Source organism: Ascidiella aspersa, chromosome 7 (assembly GCF_963924565.1).
Source record: "Ascidiella aspersa chromosome 7, kaAscAspe10.2, whole genome shotgun sequence".
NCBI lineage: Eukaryota > Metazoa > Chordata > Ascidiacea > Phlebobranchia > Ascidiidae > Ascidiella > Ascidiella aspersa.
In genome coordinates, this window is record NC_139453.1 from 28,972,818 (window position 1) to 28,989,506 (window position 16,689).

Consider the following 16,689-nt stretch of genomic DNA (forward strand, 5'->3'; position numbering starts at 1 on the left):
CCAGCAGTCGTCTTAACATCTTCAGCGTAATCCGTTTATATTTTTTTCTCAATACAGGCAGGAGTCGATCCGAAACAAGTAACACCTGATTGCGGCTTCGACGTCATTCAACCCGGATTTTTTAGACGTTGACACACAACGAAAAATCACTGAATAGGGCTTTCGTTTGGAGAAAGGAATTTTATTGGGCGACTATACGGCGTTATTAAACGAAATAAAGGGTGGGCGCCTTTTATATTATTACATGTGACCTTTTCATGTCAGCAATCTGTCTAGATTGACTAGTTTTTCATGTTTAGGGCGCTTCACGTACATAGTGACTTCATATATTTTTTTTCCAATTGACGTTTTTCACGGCGCTCCTTTCGAGGCCATTTTTTACGGCTCTATGCTTTTTAACTGGATTTTTTAATTTGATTCATATTGTCCTTCGTTTTTTAATTTAGTAAATAATGGCCTGAAATCAATTGAACGACAAAACCATACAAGAACTAAGAATTAATTTGCTGCTTTTAAATGTAAACTAACATTTCAAAATTTTGAAAGGCCAAAATCTAACTCATGTCCTTAAAAAAATTTGAATAACTTCACTGCCAAAGAGTTTATTATCCGGTAATTTTTAAAAGCGAAAATTGTTCTATAGAAAGTTTAAAAGTACCTCTTTACGGGCGATTACCCACAAATGGTAAGCTTTAAACCAATCTACCCTTTAAGCAGTGCTTCTCAACCGGGGTGCCGCGGCACTCTATAAGGGTGCCATGTTTAATGCTTATAAGGATACCGGTAATATTTTATATTATTAAGTATTCCAATTTTTGCTCTATTAGCAGGCTTCTTGATACAATGTTTTGTGTACGATGAAGTGCCAACATTTAAAAGGGTTATTTTAACCTACAGTTAATGTGCTTCTTCAATCTCGTTTATTGTAACGTTACAGTTAAGCACTTAGCAAAAATACGAGCTTTGCCGTGAACTATTTATATTTTCTGTAAGGTGCCACAAGTCAAAAAAGGTTGCGAAGCACTGCCTTAAACCCTTTTGTTTAAGATTGTCTTGCTCGTGGCTACGTTTTTTTTGCAAAATTTCCCCGCGAGTTCGCGTACCCGCGACTCCATTGTCTTTGCCTCGATTGCCTCGAATAACCTCGCGGCGTCGGGCCGGTGTTAATTATGACGTAACAGCACACGCGAGCGCGCCTCAATCGCCCGATGCCTCTCCCCCGAGACTACAAGTTCATCTCAGGTCTGATCGCATTAGCAGCGCCTTGAAACGATTTGGCCCGGTTTCGTGGCCATTCAACTGTACAAGTCGGCTCTGTTTTCCTTTCAAGGCATTTTTAAGGCTATTTTTGCGTTTTTTCTCATAGATTTGTTGTTTTTCAAATTTACGAGGTTATTTAGGCTGGGATTGCGTTAAAAATGTTAATTTGGCCCGAAAAATGGGTCGTGCTATAGTAGTGGCCTTTTAAGGCGGCCAGTATTTCAGGCCCACCAATGCGTTGTATCTGTAATGCAAGACGTCCGCTCGAATCGGTTGTACGAGCTCAATAATCCGATGCCGCTCCGTGCACAGCAGAGGTGGCGAATTTGCCACTTTCGGTTTTTAAGCAACTCGCTTTGAAGGCGAGTCGGCGAAGTGGCTGATGCTAATAAGTTGCGCAAACGAAAGGCGTTCTGTCGCTTCTGCTTTGAACTTGTTGCTGAATTGGCGTTTGAAAAGCGTTTTTTGTGAGTCTGTCAGTCGGCATATAACGTGCCACTGTGACACTCTACTCCTTTCAGCATTTCGACGTTTAATATTAGATTTTTGAAGCATATAATGGTTGGAGGTTGTAGTAAGACGAATAGTAAGAATATCAAAGCCCATACAGAAGTAGGTAGCATTTTGTAAACGTTTCAAATAACTCTTTTTATGAAAAATGTACTAAGAAGCCCATACAGAAGTGTAGGTCGACTTTCGAACGTTTCGAATGCCTATTTATTCATTTTCAACATCAATAATGAATGAAGAGATATTGATATGATCAAAATGCTACCTACTTTTGTATGGGCTCAAACATTAGGTATGTTACTTCAGTCTGATTAAAACATTATTACATTTCATACGCGGACGCTTTGCAAGATATTCAGTCGATTTTTATTTGATTTATAATAATAATCAGAAGCCCATAATACACCAATTTTCAAGCGAATTACATATCTGTTTTTGCGATTTAGCATGTCGTTCTATGTTTTTGAAGCAGCCATGAGACCAGCAGTGTCCAAAGTACAAAAGTACGTTTCAAAAGCGCAGTTCGAGCGTTTCAGAGTGCTGACGCAAATCGTGTAGTTGTGTAATATTAGGTGTTTTACAAGCCTATGAAGTGACAGTGCATTTTCGAATAGACGTAAATCTATCGCTAACAGAAGCAATTAAGTTCGTTTGCATGAAATTGACTGAATGCATGTAAATATTCCAACAAACCGCTTAAAGTTTTCTTCTGTGCTATTATCTTACTAGTAAAAACAACGGATGTGTATGCAAATGGTAACGGTTTAATTTTAGACCCTTCTGACAGGCTGGAAATAGATTATGATTAGTGTTTTTAACACAAGGGTCGCCGCTTAATTTAGATGGTTCGCCGACTGCAGTAGTTCATAATATGGTTAGATTTATTGAGATTGTTTTGGGGGAGATTTTGCCAATACTTTAGAAAATTGCGGAAGGAAATGCGAATACATCAGATAATATTGATAAATTTCAACATGTTTATGCCATTGTCTTATTTGTATTGTGTTAATTGTAAGCTTACAAAAGGTTCAATGAAAAGAATTGTCCAACAAAGCTTAACTACTATACTATACACATTATACAGTGTGTCGCCGCTAAAAAAGGTTGAAAAACAACGTTGTAAATTAATTGTATGCGGCATGGCAACCTCAACACATGCCAACAGCAAGCGAAAGTGATTTTATTAATAAACCAACCAGTAACTGCTGCATAGAAGCGACGCTGTACCAACGACTGCTGCTATTATTAGCCGATTAAGTATTCGCTGTAAGTTTAAAAGTGCCGGGCTATTTAAGCCTAAACAAAAAGACAATGGGTATTGTCGAGAAAACGTGACGTTACGCTGACGGTAATTTTGCCGTGTATTGTTTAGATTTAGCCGGGCTATTCTAAACAGGGCAGTCACCAACCAACGTGTAGCGAATAGTGGTTACTTCCCGGTTTCATAAACCTGTATACCACTGATGTCGGCAGACTTCGACAACTGGATTTAATTTAGCTTTTTAAAATTAGACTAGAACTGTATGCCGGTGCTATTGACTGGTTTCGGTTCAGGTCGTTTCGTTTGGGGGAAGTTTCTGTTAGGGCACGTCTTAATAGGGAAGGAAGCGTCAGTTATGGAAGCATTGGACGACGCGTTTGACGTAGGTGCGCCACTTCTGGTATTTAAAGGAAGGAATGCTCAGAATGTGAAGCCTGTTGTTGTGGCATTACGCGTGTGCTGTCAATATCGAAAAGGTTGAACCTTAATTACGGGTTCGTTTACAGTTTTGACGAGCTAGCTTTTAGACTTAATGCTGACAGCTGTTGCAGGAAATGCTGTGGATTAAAACGGTCTGTCTTGTCTTAACGTATACTACTCTTCTTTGGTGAAAATCGATTCAAATTTATTAATTTGAAGCAGGGTGTATAGCCTTTTGCTATTGATAGCCGAATTGCAATTTTTTCAACGTAAGGATAGCTTGTTAGTTTTGATTAGTTTTTTTGCAAATAACGCGTTTTCAAACGAAAAATTACTTAACAGATACCATTTCTCTGGTGCCTAAAAGTGTACATTTTAAATTTTTATTGAATCACTTGGCGCAGTTTGCAAAACATCGTATTTATAAGCGTGCTGGTCAGTAAACAAAAGAAACTATTTTTATGTACACCACGGCCGCAGGTTGTGCAGTGCTAATGTCGCATCAAGGAATTTCCTTTTTCAATGTAGGCTCTACATACGCGTATACGTCAGATACAGTCTCGCAAAGTACGTCCGTTGAATAAGACTGCTTTACATCCTGTTTTCTAGGGTTAAATGGGCTTACAGGTGATGTACACCTGTGTACCAGCGGGTCATTTGCAAACCAATAGTACTGCTGCTACCAGACTTGGACAACTAGATTTATTTTAGTTTTTAAAAATAGATTAAAATTAGATCACTTCAGTTTTTCCAAATTAGATTAGATCTAAATTTCGTTTCGACCAAAGAGTTTTAATTCAAATTCGTTTTTTCGACTGAGATACTAAAAATGCTGTTGGACAAAGTAAATTTTTTTGATAAAGTCCGAAATAGATTAGAACTAGAATTAGAGCACATAAGCAATTCACAAATTAGATTAGAATTAGAATTAGCAACAATTCATTGAACTAGAAATTTAGAAATATTTATTTGTCCAAGTCTGGTTGCTTCAGCTGTGTATTACTCGACACGAGCTAATGTATTTGCGTTACGGCGATGCAGAAAATCAAACACCAGGCGTGAAATTAAAGCGCTAATGAGAAGAGCGACGGCACACGATTACAAGCAAGTGGTAGATAGGGGGGGGCAGCAAGCGAGATAATACGCCAGTGCGTGCCATTTGTTGTGCCGTGCCTCCGAAACCTCGAAACCGAGCTTCTAAAACACCCCGCCGCGATAGCACGCGAATCTGCTCGCTGTAAGTTATTGCGACTCCCCTTTTGCTGCTGTACTTCTATTGTGCACCCGAAACCGAAGCTTGTGTGTATTAGAACCTGTTTTTTGGAAGCGACGCTGACGTAATTAACCCGATACCACTCGGGACTGAAGTAAGTTGGAAAGAATGCGATTTATGTTGGCGTTTTTTTCCAATGTTACATATATATGCGTGGCACAAGCGCTTACGCTTGTCTTACTATGAATTAAAAACTTAGCAGGGTGTTCGAAATGGAAAATGGTTTTATGTTTTAATCCGCAGAATAAAAAGTTTAGGAAATGAGTGTGAAGATGTTGTGAATATTCGAAATGGGTGTAGATTGAACAAGGCGATGAATTAAACCCAGTTTTTGGCTAAAATTATTTTTTTCCAAAATAACTAAATATCAAAACCATGGTAATATTCCGTTATGTCATAAATTAATACCGGCGCCTGTTGGCATAATGATGTGCGCAGAAAACTTATCGTGCTTGGGATTCGTGAATTGAATCGATAAAAATACTTGAGCCATTTTTCGATAAAGTCGTCATTTTCTTGTTTACAAACGTTTCGCCAATACCTCATGATCTTCACTGTAAAAATACAAGTTACGCTGAGGAGAAACAACGAAAACTGCTTGCCTGCAGGTGTAGCCCAGTTGCGGTTGTTCAAGTTTCAAAGCGTTTAAGTTGAAATAAATTAAATCGAGTTTTTTAACAATGTTGAAGCACGTCACAGAAACAGTCGCGCGAAAACTGTGGCTACCCCGCTAAGAAAACGTGTTTTCGCCCAGCACAAAACAACGAAACTGGCTTATTGCCTTGGTCCCCAGTTGCGGTTGTTAAAGTTCAGTTTTGAATGAAATCTAGTGTTTGGATAAAGTTAAAACACGGTACAGAAACGCGTTTCGCGTAAATTATGGCTACCCCGCTTAGAAAACATGTTTTCGCCCAGCAGAAAACAATCAAAACTGCCTTGTACCCCAGTTGCGGTCCGCTAAACAGGGGTAAGTTTATGGCGCTAGCAATAAACCGAATTGGTCAAAACAAGTCGTTGCTGTGTAAGCTAGTTGAAGGTGAACAGCGCAAAAAGGGCCGCGTCGGCCATTGTGTCCTGTTGTTGACGCCAGTGACACGAAAAAGCAAGACTTTACGACCCTAGGCTTTGGCGAAACGCGCACCGAAAGCAAACAGACCGCGCAGCGTCGAACAATAGTTTCCCGAAATCGCCTCGTGAAAATTCGGTTTGCTCTTTCCAGCCCAAACGAGAGAAGATAAAAAAGAGAGAGAGAAAAAAGGGAGGAGCGCTCTTTCGCGGGCACGTCACTTGCCTTTTTTCCTTCGCGCGTGGAGAGAGCAGTTGTTGTTTCTCCGAGACGAGCGCAAACCGTCAAAAGGTTTTGAGTGTCGAAAAGCGAGGTGCGCGTTTTTTGCTTGATGTGCCTTTTGCTTTGCTGCCTTTTCTGCTGGGATTTATACCTGGCCGCCCTTTGGGAATTGTAATTCCCGATTCGCGTGGCTATTTCGCGCCCGCAAGGATCTTTGAAGCTGGACAGTTGAAATTTAGGCGACTGAAAATTAGTGGTACAGTTCAGTAAAACAGCTTGAATTTTTTTGGATTACTTTTCGCCTGGAAAACTTGGATTACTGGTGCATCAACGGACACTGACAGTTAATTTATAGGTGTATTGCGTCAGCCGGCTGGAGTTTGTTTTTTTAGTGCCTGGCTAACCATTATACAAGCTCCATGTTGTTTGTTCAAGGGCGACAGTCCGCTTGTTTTGTTAAAGTCTGCGACAGCAAAGCAACTAGAAGTTTTTAAGTCAAAGACGACAGACTCGTATCTATCGCCGCCTATATTTAGCTGAACGTACATCGTCCAAACGCATTCGAATATTTTCCATTAAATATTTATAACCGCGGTCGCCTGCAGTTTTTGAGGCCGCAAGGGCGCAGTTCAGTATAGCGCTATTTGTACAAGAGATTTTAAAGGCGCGTTGTTATTTGTATATTCGCTTGAAAACAGTTTTAATTACAGTAGTTCTTGTGTTCAAGCATTAAAATTAGTTCCCAGTCTGAATAGATTTTAATTATTACGCAAGGTTTTTTGAGCGCTGGTCTAGAATCCTACCACAGCGTTGAAACAATTATTCTAATAAAGCAACAAACAATATTTGAGTTAGGGTGTTGGTTAGTGATTGGGTGAAGGTGGTTCAAGTATTGTTATTTAATAATGTTGCTTAACCTACCCCAACAAATAATGTTCGTTGTTGTAGGATTCTAAACCAGCGCCGTTTTGGCCTATGTTTGCCAAACAGTTTTAATTTTAGTTCTTGTGTTCAAGCTTTAGAATTAATTTCAATTCTGAATAGACTTTAATTGTTACGCAAGGTTTTTTGGCTTATGTTTGCGCTGCTATTGTCTTGTCGTTCCGCGAAAATAGGCACGACTGTCATCGCGACAACGGCAGGATTTCAAGAATTGTAAAGTCACGCGAGGTTGCTGTCCCTTTGTTTAGCGTAACTGATACCAGGAGTTCGCTGTGTATTGTACAGCAATACGTTTGCGCCATGTTTTAATTCGATCAGGTGCGCTGCTGTGTTGTCAACCGCGCCATGTTTGGCCCAGTATGAAGACTTCTACATTTTAATTCACCAATTGACTTACTGTTAAGATTTTTTTGTCTTTGTCACCCAAACGAAATCAAGTTTCATCTTTCGTTTAAATATTAGAAGCAAATTTCTCTAGCGTGGGACTTGGTTTGTGTTTAAGGCAAGTATAATAGAGTCGGAAATTAGCACCTGCATTGCCAAGAGCGCTCAGCTTGACTCTATTTTCCAAAATTGTCGCCCGGGACAGAATCTCGGCCAAATCCCAGCAGTAGCCAGGTGTAGATATCGAACGGGCCGCGTACAATAACCAGCGGGCCTCTAATTACTCCGCTTCATCCAATTATCGCCGCCAGTAAGCCCTTTTGTTGATCAGCGCCGCTCAACAATGAACTTTGCCAAGTGGCGGCGACAATAGACCAGCGCCTTGATACACTTGCCTCTTTGTAAGGCTCTTCTCGCTCGAATGACGGTTCCACAATGGATACTTGCATCAGCTTTTGTGCGCAAATGAAGGGCCGCGATTTGTAGGTGCTAGTTAGGCCGGGAATGTGAAGTGTAGCTCTATGTGATTCTGACACAAAGCTTTGTTACTCTGTTGCTTAGAGCGGGCGAAAACACGGTTTAGAACGCAATGTTGTGGTAACAAAGGGCAACACTGTAATGACCAAGTTATAATAACTGCGCAGAGTAAGCAAAACAAATGTGTCGGCGACTTTGTGTAAACCTTAGCATCGTCATACAGTCAAACCAGTTCTAACAGGCGCGAACTGGTATTATTGACTTAATCGCGCTAAATGTGAAGTGTCAGCGCGGCCTTTAGTTCAGCATAGGTCCGCCGACTGTATGTGTACATTGCTCAAGCGGTTTAGGTGTGTACGCCATGTAATACACGCCTAGGAACATTAGAAAGAGCACATATAGCTCAGCAAGGTATTTCGCAAGTCGCCAGCCATGTTTACAATATCTGGGCGGCTGACAAGCTTGACATTCCGCCCGAATACCGATCCGTCATTATAGGGATGTCCTTCGATTTGAGACTACCGTAAATACTCTACAGTTGACGATAAACATCTTTTTTTGTCAGAATCGAAATTCGGGTGTTTTTTTATTTTTCCCGAACGTAAGCGATTCGGCCAAATCGCGATTGCGGCATGCATAATTTATCGCGAAACGCAAGGGAAAAAGCAACCCTCGAACGGCGAGCGAATTCGTCGTGTGACGTCACAATTTGGTAGAGTCGACCGCAGAGTAACAAATGGCATGTTGATTTAATTAGGCGCTTAAACGCCCAGTCAGTGCTTAGAGCTCAGCTGGCGTGTGTAGCTTATAGTAGGGCGCAGTTGGGCGTAGCTTCAGCAACCCAGCCAACCCTATAGTGTGTTTGTGTGCGCTTGGGAGGCTAAACCGCCAGCTCTTACAGCTCTTGTTTTGACCCCCTATATTTACCCTCTTGCGTGCGTGTTGGGTTTCTAGGCCCCTTTAAAACGGCCCGGCGCTTTTTTACCCAATTTTTAATTTGAAGGTTGGCTGATTTGAAGTGTAGAATTGTCCTCTAGGGTGACAAAAAGCAGAATATTTGGGACTGGAAAATGTAGCCAAACTATTTTTAAACTGATAAGGGGCAGTTGTGTTTTAAAACACTTCAATCTCGACTGTAAGTAGCACCACGACACTTTTCAAAATAGTTTTTTTTTCAAAATAGTTCGCATTTAAAAAAAAACTGCTGAAACAAGCCAGTTTTAACTAGACGTACATTGTGTATAATATAAATCTCACGATGGCAAACAAATAGTGGCCAAAGCGCCACTGCGTCAAGGAGTTTTCGAGGCCGTCGCGTGAGCCTGGGCGCCACAAGGCATAAACAGAACGCTATTCGATGACACCGTGGGACAAATTGGTGGCCTGTGCACCGCGGGCGAACTTACCATAGTGGCTACGTGGCGCGACGGCTTGCAAGTGCAGTTAGGCGGTCACGGCCAAACCCGAAAGCACATAGTTAACGAGCTTTAGTGGCGCGTTAATTGCCGACGCGACCCAAATGCGACGCCGTAAAGCGAGCACAAGGCTCGCTAAGAGGCAGCTGGACGATTTTTCGCCCTGTTTGGCTTTTTGAGTTGTTGGTTTTCACAGCGCAAGACGAATTAGAAATCGGGTTTTTACTCTGGTGGTTTTAGATTAAAGATTTAACGTTTTCTGTTTCTTTTCAGTCGATTTTTACCCTGTTTGTCATTTAAAGTTGCGTGTCAAATCGGACTCTATTGGTTTTAGATTGAAATTAACCGTAGTTCTTTCTCTTTTTTCAGTCGATTTTTTGCTTTATTTATAACTACTATTCATTGTGTAAGAAACCACCCTGCCGTGGCTACTACTTCTAGCGCACTCGGATTTACTAAATGCTGGATTATTCCTCTAAAAACGCGAAGCAAAACACAACGACAATTCGGTAAGTGGCTAAAAAACACTAGATCTGTATTTCAGCTGGTTTCAAAACTGGTTGTGAGGTATTTGTTCAACAATAGAATATTAAAAAAAAAACTAGTAACTTTATTGTACTTGTTGGTCGTGTAAATGAGACCTGAAAAAAGTTAAAAAGATGAACTTTGGTTTTGTGAATGGAGCAGTGTGCTATCAATTTTCTAAAGTCCGCTATAAGAATTTTACCCGGTCACGCCTCATACAATGCGCCGTTGTGTGTGCGAGCGAGCATCGGGCCTAACCTTTGGAAACGCTCGATTTATTGTCCTTATCTCTTCCCAAACGATCGTGCGTGTGTTCCATGACACTGAGTCGCGGCTTAGCGCGTTACATAAACTCCAATCCTCCGAAAATCAGGCGCGCTGTAGCCGGGAAACCATAGAGCGCAGTACACACTGTGGCATATGGGGGATTAAACCAGGCCAAATTCGACCTGTTTTGTATACAAGCGTCGCACCTGCATATGGCGCCTTTAGGACGGCGTTAACGTCCCTCGGGCCATTCTGACACAGTCAGTCATCTTTTTATCGCGATAAGCTCGCTTTTTAAACTTCCACCGATGCGCTGTCATGTTTGTTTGCCGTCCGATGCTCGCGCGTTCGCGATTATCCCCTGCGCCCAAAACAAACGGCAAAATCGGCCTCGGGCTTGGTGTTAAGGCATGCCTGTGACCGCCGGGCGTCTAAAAACGCCGCTATTGACGTGTTTAAGCTGTACACGGGCGCACGAGCTTGCTGTAAACCCGATCAAATTGGAACCAAAACAGTGTCGAAAAAACTCCGCTCGTATCCGGATTAAAATAGAGCAGCTCAACACTGAAGCTAAAGCGTGCAACAATTCGGCGTCTTACACCGGTTTGCGCAATCCAAGATCGCCCTAAGGCCTTACATTCGCCATTTTCAGTAACTGTTCCTGTTTAAAGTGATTCATGCGCCCGTAAACTTCGCGTCAGGTCGTTAATTTACTTGTTTTTCCATCGCAGCATGGCTGGAAGTCTCATGGACGAAACTGTCTACCAGGAAGGTCTCTTGCGCCACCTGCTGAGCGAACGACACCTCGAGAAAGACGTGAGTAAAGCGGCTTGCAATTTCATGATTATTAAGTGGAATTTCACTAAGTGGATATTGTTTAATATGATTTAACGCAATTTAAGCCCTTTTACGCTTACAATGCGTATTATTTGTCCATTTAAACGTAAAATAACCCAAAAATAAAACTTGTTAGTTTTAAAGTGCGTTTAATACTTAAATATTTTTTGTTCAATATTTTTATGATCATCGAACTGCAACTTGAAATAACCGACCAACACAAAACCAATTACCAAGATAATAAAACCAAAAAAATGACAAAAATAAAAAAAATATGTCTAAAAAAAATGTTGCTAATCTAAATTTTTGCCCTCCTTCAGGATGAGTTCATCTACTCTTTCCTCTTGGGCTCTCGTCTCTTCCTCTCTCCTCATCAACTCCTCACCGAGCTGAACCGGCTCGCCAACGAGGAGGTCTCGGATCAGATCCTTGATGAACCGGACACTTGCGCCGGCAACGTCTGCTCCAAATGCCGACAGATGCACAAAAGAAGAAGCGCAGCTATTTTCTCCACCAGCCGCGCATCCGTGACCTTCCCGGACTCTGAGAAGATCGCAACCCCATCATCTTCAGTTCCTCTTCCGCGTGGAACGGACTTTCGCTCCCCAAATCCCGCGGAGGACTCCATCACGGACGGAGAAGACACCATCAGGAGGAGAAAGCGAGGGAGGAGGAGATCTCAAGGCGAAGGAGCATCTTCCTCTACCACAAACTCCTCCTTGGCTCTTCCAGAGCACGTTGTGTCCTCCGGAGCCGACCGCTGCTCGTCCGTAGTGTCCCGGGATTCTGGCATCCTCTCTGCAGTGCTGGAGTTCGAGGTACTGGACACGTCCAACAACAACCAACATCCTCCTCAACGAGGACACAAGTCTTCCTCTCTTCCCACCAAAGTCCCTCTTCACCAGGATGAAGAGCCTAGCAGCTCATCTCCTTGCAACGACAGCGGGATGATCCTGGATATGGAAGAAGACGAAGAAGACATGTGCGAATGCCATTCCTCCGCGTTGCCAGGCAACCACAAGGCAAGCAACCGCAAGCGCCAACTGGTGCACGTGCTGCACGAGTGGGTCCGCAACTTCCCGGCCGACTTTCGGAACAAGAAGGTGATGTGGACCCTTAAGGACGTGATCAGGAGCTGCCAGGGCGACCACCATGTAAGTATCCTACAGAGAGCGTCTTTTTACAAAATAATACATATGAGGAGATTTTTAGGAACCAGTTTTGCAAAGATGTTAAAAAAACATATATTAAAACTCAACTCGCTTATAAATTTTAAATGCTTTTTAGCATAGACTCTCCCACTTAAACAACCACACCTTATTTTAAAGATAAAACCGACCAAATTTCTAAACTGCCGTTATTAACCACTCTCTCCGTATTTTCTTCCCCAGGTTCTTTCTTCTAATTGTACTGAGGTGATGGACTGCATTTCTCGTCGCGCGGCGGCGCAAGAGAGCTACGAGCAGCATCTTTGTGACGCCGACCTCGAGGACGCCCTCCAGCGAGCCGACTGCTCGCGCAAGTCACGTGACAAACTGGTGATGACCATCACCGGGCTGAAAAACGCAGCCGACGTCAATCAGATGGCTCAGCAGCTCTGCTTGATCGAAGTGGTACGTTTGAAGTTTGGAACTGTTCGAGTTAAACTCGCCTTGTAAAGCTAACTCTATTTTTATTCAATAGTACGAGTCTAGATAATAAATTGCAAAGCCAAAAAGGTCGAGTAGATCGACATCATCTTAATGAAGACATTTCAAACCAAGCTTTATTCAGTTAATGTTTAAAAAGGCCCGAAAAATCAAATAAAGAACACCCTAAATCTGCGTTTTTACGCTTAAACCTCCCATAGCCATCACACTTACTAAAAAGCCTAACGTTGTCTTTTTTTGTTTTCCAGGACTTCCTGAAACACGTTGGAGCCGAGGAATTCCTCCAGCTTTTCACAGCAAACGGTGAAGAAGACGTTCGAACTAACCTGGGAGCTTGTGTTCGCTGGTTCAACCGGCTCAGTCATCTCGTGGCCACGGTCATCTGCATGGTGAGTCGAATTGCATTTTCAGTTGATGGTCGTATTTGTCCTATTTAAAAACTGAAAAGAGCCAGAAAATTCATTCTTTAAAAGTTGAAAAATTCGTTCATTAAAATTTAAGTTGTGTAGAAATATTTTTACAAAAACCCTCCATCTTGCTATAGCTAACGTATAAATCAATAACCACCATTAGAGAATTGCTTTATTATAGCGGCCACACAATACCATACCTTGTACTCTAACAGCAATGCATTTTTACCGACCTTACAACTTAAACGTTAAGCTAATGCAAATTTTAACAACTGTCTGTTTTGACTCTGCAGTGCCGAAAACGCAAACGTGCCCGTCACGTGATTACGCTGTTCGCTCGAGTCGCAAACCGGTGTTTCGAGCTTTCCAACTTCAACTCTTCCATGGCCATTTTGACCGGGCTCAGTCTCGGACCGGTGACCCGCCTTAAAAGAACCTGGAACAAACTCAAGCTGTCCGAACTCAGCAAACTGCAGGTTCGTTTCTTTTCATGCTAAAAAAACTGTGTTGTCCAATCAAAAACTAAACATAACGTGTTAACAATTGACAGCTCATCCAAAGTGTACATTTGTTAAAATAACTTAGTAAAGCTATTTCTGATCCATTGACATATATATATATATATTACCTTTTTTGCTATGGTGGCTCGATTTAAATCCTGAAATAAATACCTTTAAAACTTATTTTACGTTTGTTTGCATCCCTTTTACGTTTGTTTGCGTCCCAATTGCCTTACAACCAACAAATTCAGGTCTACACTTCAAACTAAAATTATAGCTTTACACTTCAACATTTTTTTATACAACCATAAACTGAACAGTCATTTGCTTTTTTTACAGAACGCCTTCGACCCTGCCAACAACTTCCAGAAGTACCGGACGATTTACGCCTCTCGCATCGGATCTTCGCGCGTCGCCGTCAATCCGATGAGCCGGGAGCCAACTCCCGACCAGGAGGCAACAAACCGATATTCCATCATTTCCCAGCACTCAGTCGCCTCAGTCACCTCAACTTGTTCCCAACACGGTGACTCCGGCATTGAATGCGACCACGACGCGTCACCCGGTTCCGTGACGTCACCAGGAGTAACGTCATCGCCCTCCAAGCTCAAGGTCGTCAAGAAGCACTTCAAGTTCGACCGGCGCGGCATGCAGGACGGCGGTCTGACCGTTCCGTTCTTGGTGCTGATGGTGAAGGACGTTTACTTCTTAAACCACGCCATTCATACAGTGCACAAGGACGGAAGCATCAACTTCGAGGTGAGAAACGACTCCGCTTTCTTGTGTTTTTTGCAGATAAAGTGTGAAAAGTAAATGTTTGCTCCATTGTAGCTAAACAACGCATTCAGAAACCTAATAAATTATTATCAAAGCCAATTCAAAAGCTATTTCCATTGTTCTCGAGTTCCACTAAAACAATATGCATTATTGACGTCATAAGCATTAAAACTTGAATGAAAACGTAAAAGGCTAGTAGCATTAGAATAAAACGTATTTTTGACATCCTATTAGGCCCAAATATAAACTAGTTTTGAATATAACCAATCTCATGGAAACGTTTCAAACGAATTTCTTTATTCGTTTTTCGCTTGCTGTAAATTTAAACCTTTTCTTCTTTTCAAAGAAACTGCGCCAGTTGTCGAATCTCTTGCGCCCCCTAGAGGAGTGGAAGCAGATAGCCTCCCCCTACCCCAAGGACGCCTCACTGCAGCACTTCCTGCTGCACACACCGGTGCTAACCGATGAAGGTAAATAACTTGTTTTTAACTGGTTTAAGTGTTTAAAGTTACTCTCAGGTTTGAAAACTTGTTATCTATGTTTGGTTAAGTCCTGAACAAACGTTTGGATATGCCTTTTGTGAAATAATAGCTTACAAAAGAAACACTACAACCTAAGATTAGTTAGAATTTTGGGGATCTTATACATTATCTCAGTTTGATTAAAAACAGTCCCAGATTGAATAAATCTTGCATTCTATATTTTCACGTCGTCTAACCTCCTCTTCTTTTATTTGTCAGATCTCTACCTGAACTCGTACAAGCGGGAGGCTCCAACCAATCGCTTCGAAAAACAGCAGCTGAAAACACTCAGGGCGGATCGCGATGCTAAAAAGCGGAGCGGTTCTCGTGCGATCAAGGCCGCTAAAAAGCGTAACGACACAGGAATCGTGGACAAGGCCGCGAGACGGAAAACGATGTGAGAAGGTTTCGCGGAAAAGAGAGATATCCACCGGATGTTGAGAGGAAGATTTTTGAGAGGAGGAGTTTGTGATGAGGAGAGATTGAAAAGGAACAACTGGGAGTTGTTTGCAAGTTGAAGGTCAAAGTTTGGGAGAAGGACAGTTAAAGTTACTGAGCTTGATTTGCTGAAAATAATTTCGGTTTATGCGTCTGTCGCTGAAACTGCAATCTGCGCCATTTGAATCCGCTTTGATCGCTTAAAAAATTTAACAAACCACAATTCCTTTTCGTGATCCAAAGACTTGATTATACCGGACGGTGCATTCCATGACATTTTCTTCTTTTTTGCCATTGTGATTTGACTTAGCAACGATAGCGCTTTTAAATTCGCAAGCGCGGATATCTTTAACTGTAAACCAGTAGAGCTCAAACCATTAATGAGAGCATATTCGTAGAAACGCTGTTTACACTTTTGATTAGACCAATAGCTACTGTATCGAGCGTGTGACTTTTGGTTTAACAAGCCAAGCATAAAATCGTGATTCCGACCAATTTTCCAATCGTAGCTTTTTCTCGTCATAGTTTTTTGCTGTATTTTTGTTACGAATCGTTACGATCATTTGCAGTTTTTGCCCGTATTCCCGCAAACACGTTCCTTCGATTTTGTATCCTTTTTCGGGCAGTCGTCGTTTTTTGTGCAAATTTCCACGTGGCCCAAGGTCACAAAAGGTCAGGCGGCCGCTGCAAACCATTTCTAAGAATTGTTTCGACATATTTGCGAACGTTTTTTGTCACTATAACATTATACGCTGTGCATTCGCTGAATTTCGTCCGTCCTGATTTCGACTGCCACGCTTTGTAGAATTTATAGCGACCGCCGCTTTGTTGTTGTTGTTGTTGTACGTTTACAGAGATGCCTTTATTTGTTACTGTTTCTTTTTGTTTTTGTGTGCGCGCCAAGAGCTTTTGTGCCTCGTCATTGTGAGCAAATTGTGCGAGAGAATGCGGCGTTTCTGAAAATTGTTTTTTTTTGTACTGTAAAGTTCAATGCCTGTGTGTCCGTTTTAATTTTTTTCACAACGAGTTGCTGTCGTATGTTGTGCGCCCGTTGCTCACCACTAATGGCTTACAATAAAGGTGAAACGCTTTGATCAACACCCCAGACTGCTGCTTTTCAACTCTCAGTTAGAACAAGTTCCAAGGAATGGATACGACAATTAGTTATAGGAAAGAAGAAAGTGTTTAGTTATATATATATATGCTACACAACAGGGTGCGTTGGCAGAATTCTGAATTCGCAAGGCTAGATCTTCTCACGTTAGATTGAAATGTAAACTGAAATCAAGGACTGCATGGTTAAAAACTTACAAAAAACGAAACTTAGTTTGTTTAGATACAATAATCATATGTCCTATTAACTCGATCAGTATCTAAAAACACGTAATACGCTACGCGAAGGCAGGACTGAGTTGATTTAAAGATGATCTATGATTCATTTAGATTTTAGAAGATGGTGCATCCTAGTTTATGTCGTTTAAGTTTGAACTTGTTGGCTCGACACTTAGGGTGAATATACCTGAATTTAATTTGTC

The 16,689-nt window shown here is 41.8% G+C and overlaps 1 protein-coding gene across 1 annotated transcript; it reads left to right on the plus strand.

Annotated features, from left to right (window-relative positions):
- Window positions 1-6,109: 6,109 nt before the first annotated feature.
- Window positions 6,110-16,169, plus strand: LOC146138823 (uncharacterized). Its single transcript, XM_083393485.1, has 9 exons — window positions 6,110-9,739; window positions 10,754-10,838; window positions 11,180-12,013; window positions 12,251-12,472; window positions 12,757-12,897; window positions 13,212-13,394; window positions 13,758-14,177; window positions 14,542-14,665; window positions 14,936-16,169. The coding sequence occupies exons 1-9, from the start codon at window positions 9,690-9,692 to the stop codon at window positions 15,115-15,117; spliced, it is 2,241 nt and encodes a 746-aa protein (XP_083249611.1). The 5' UTR covers window positions 6,110-9,689; the 3' UTR covers window positions 15,118-16,169.
- Window positions 16,170-16,689: the final 520 nt, after the last annotated feature.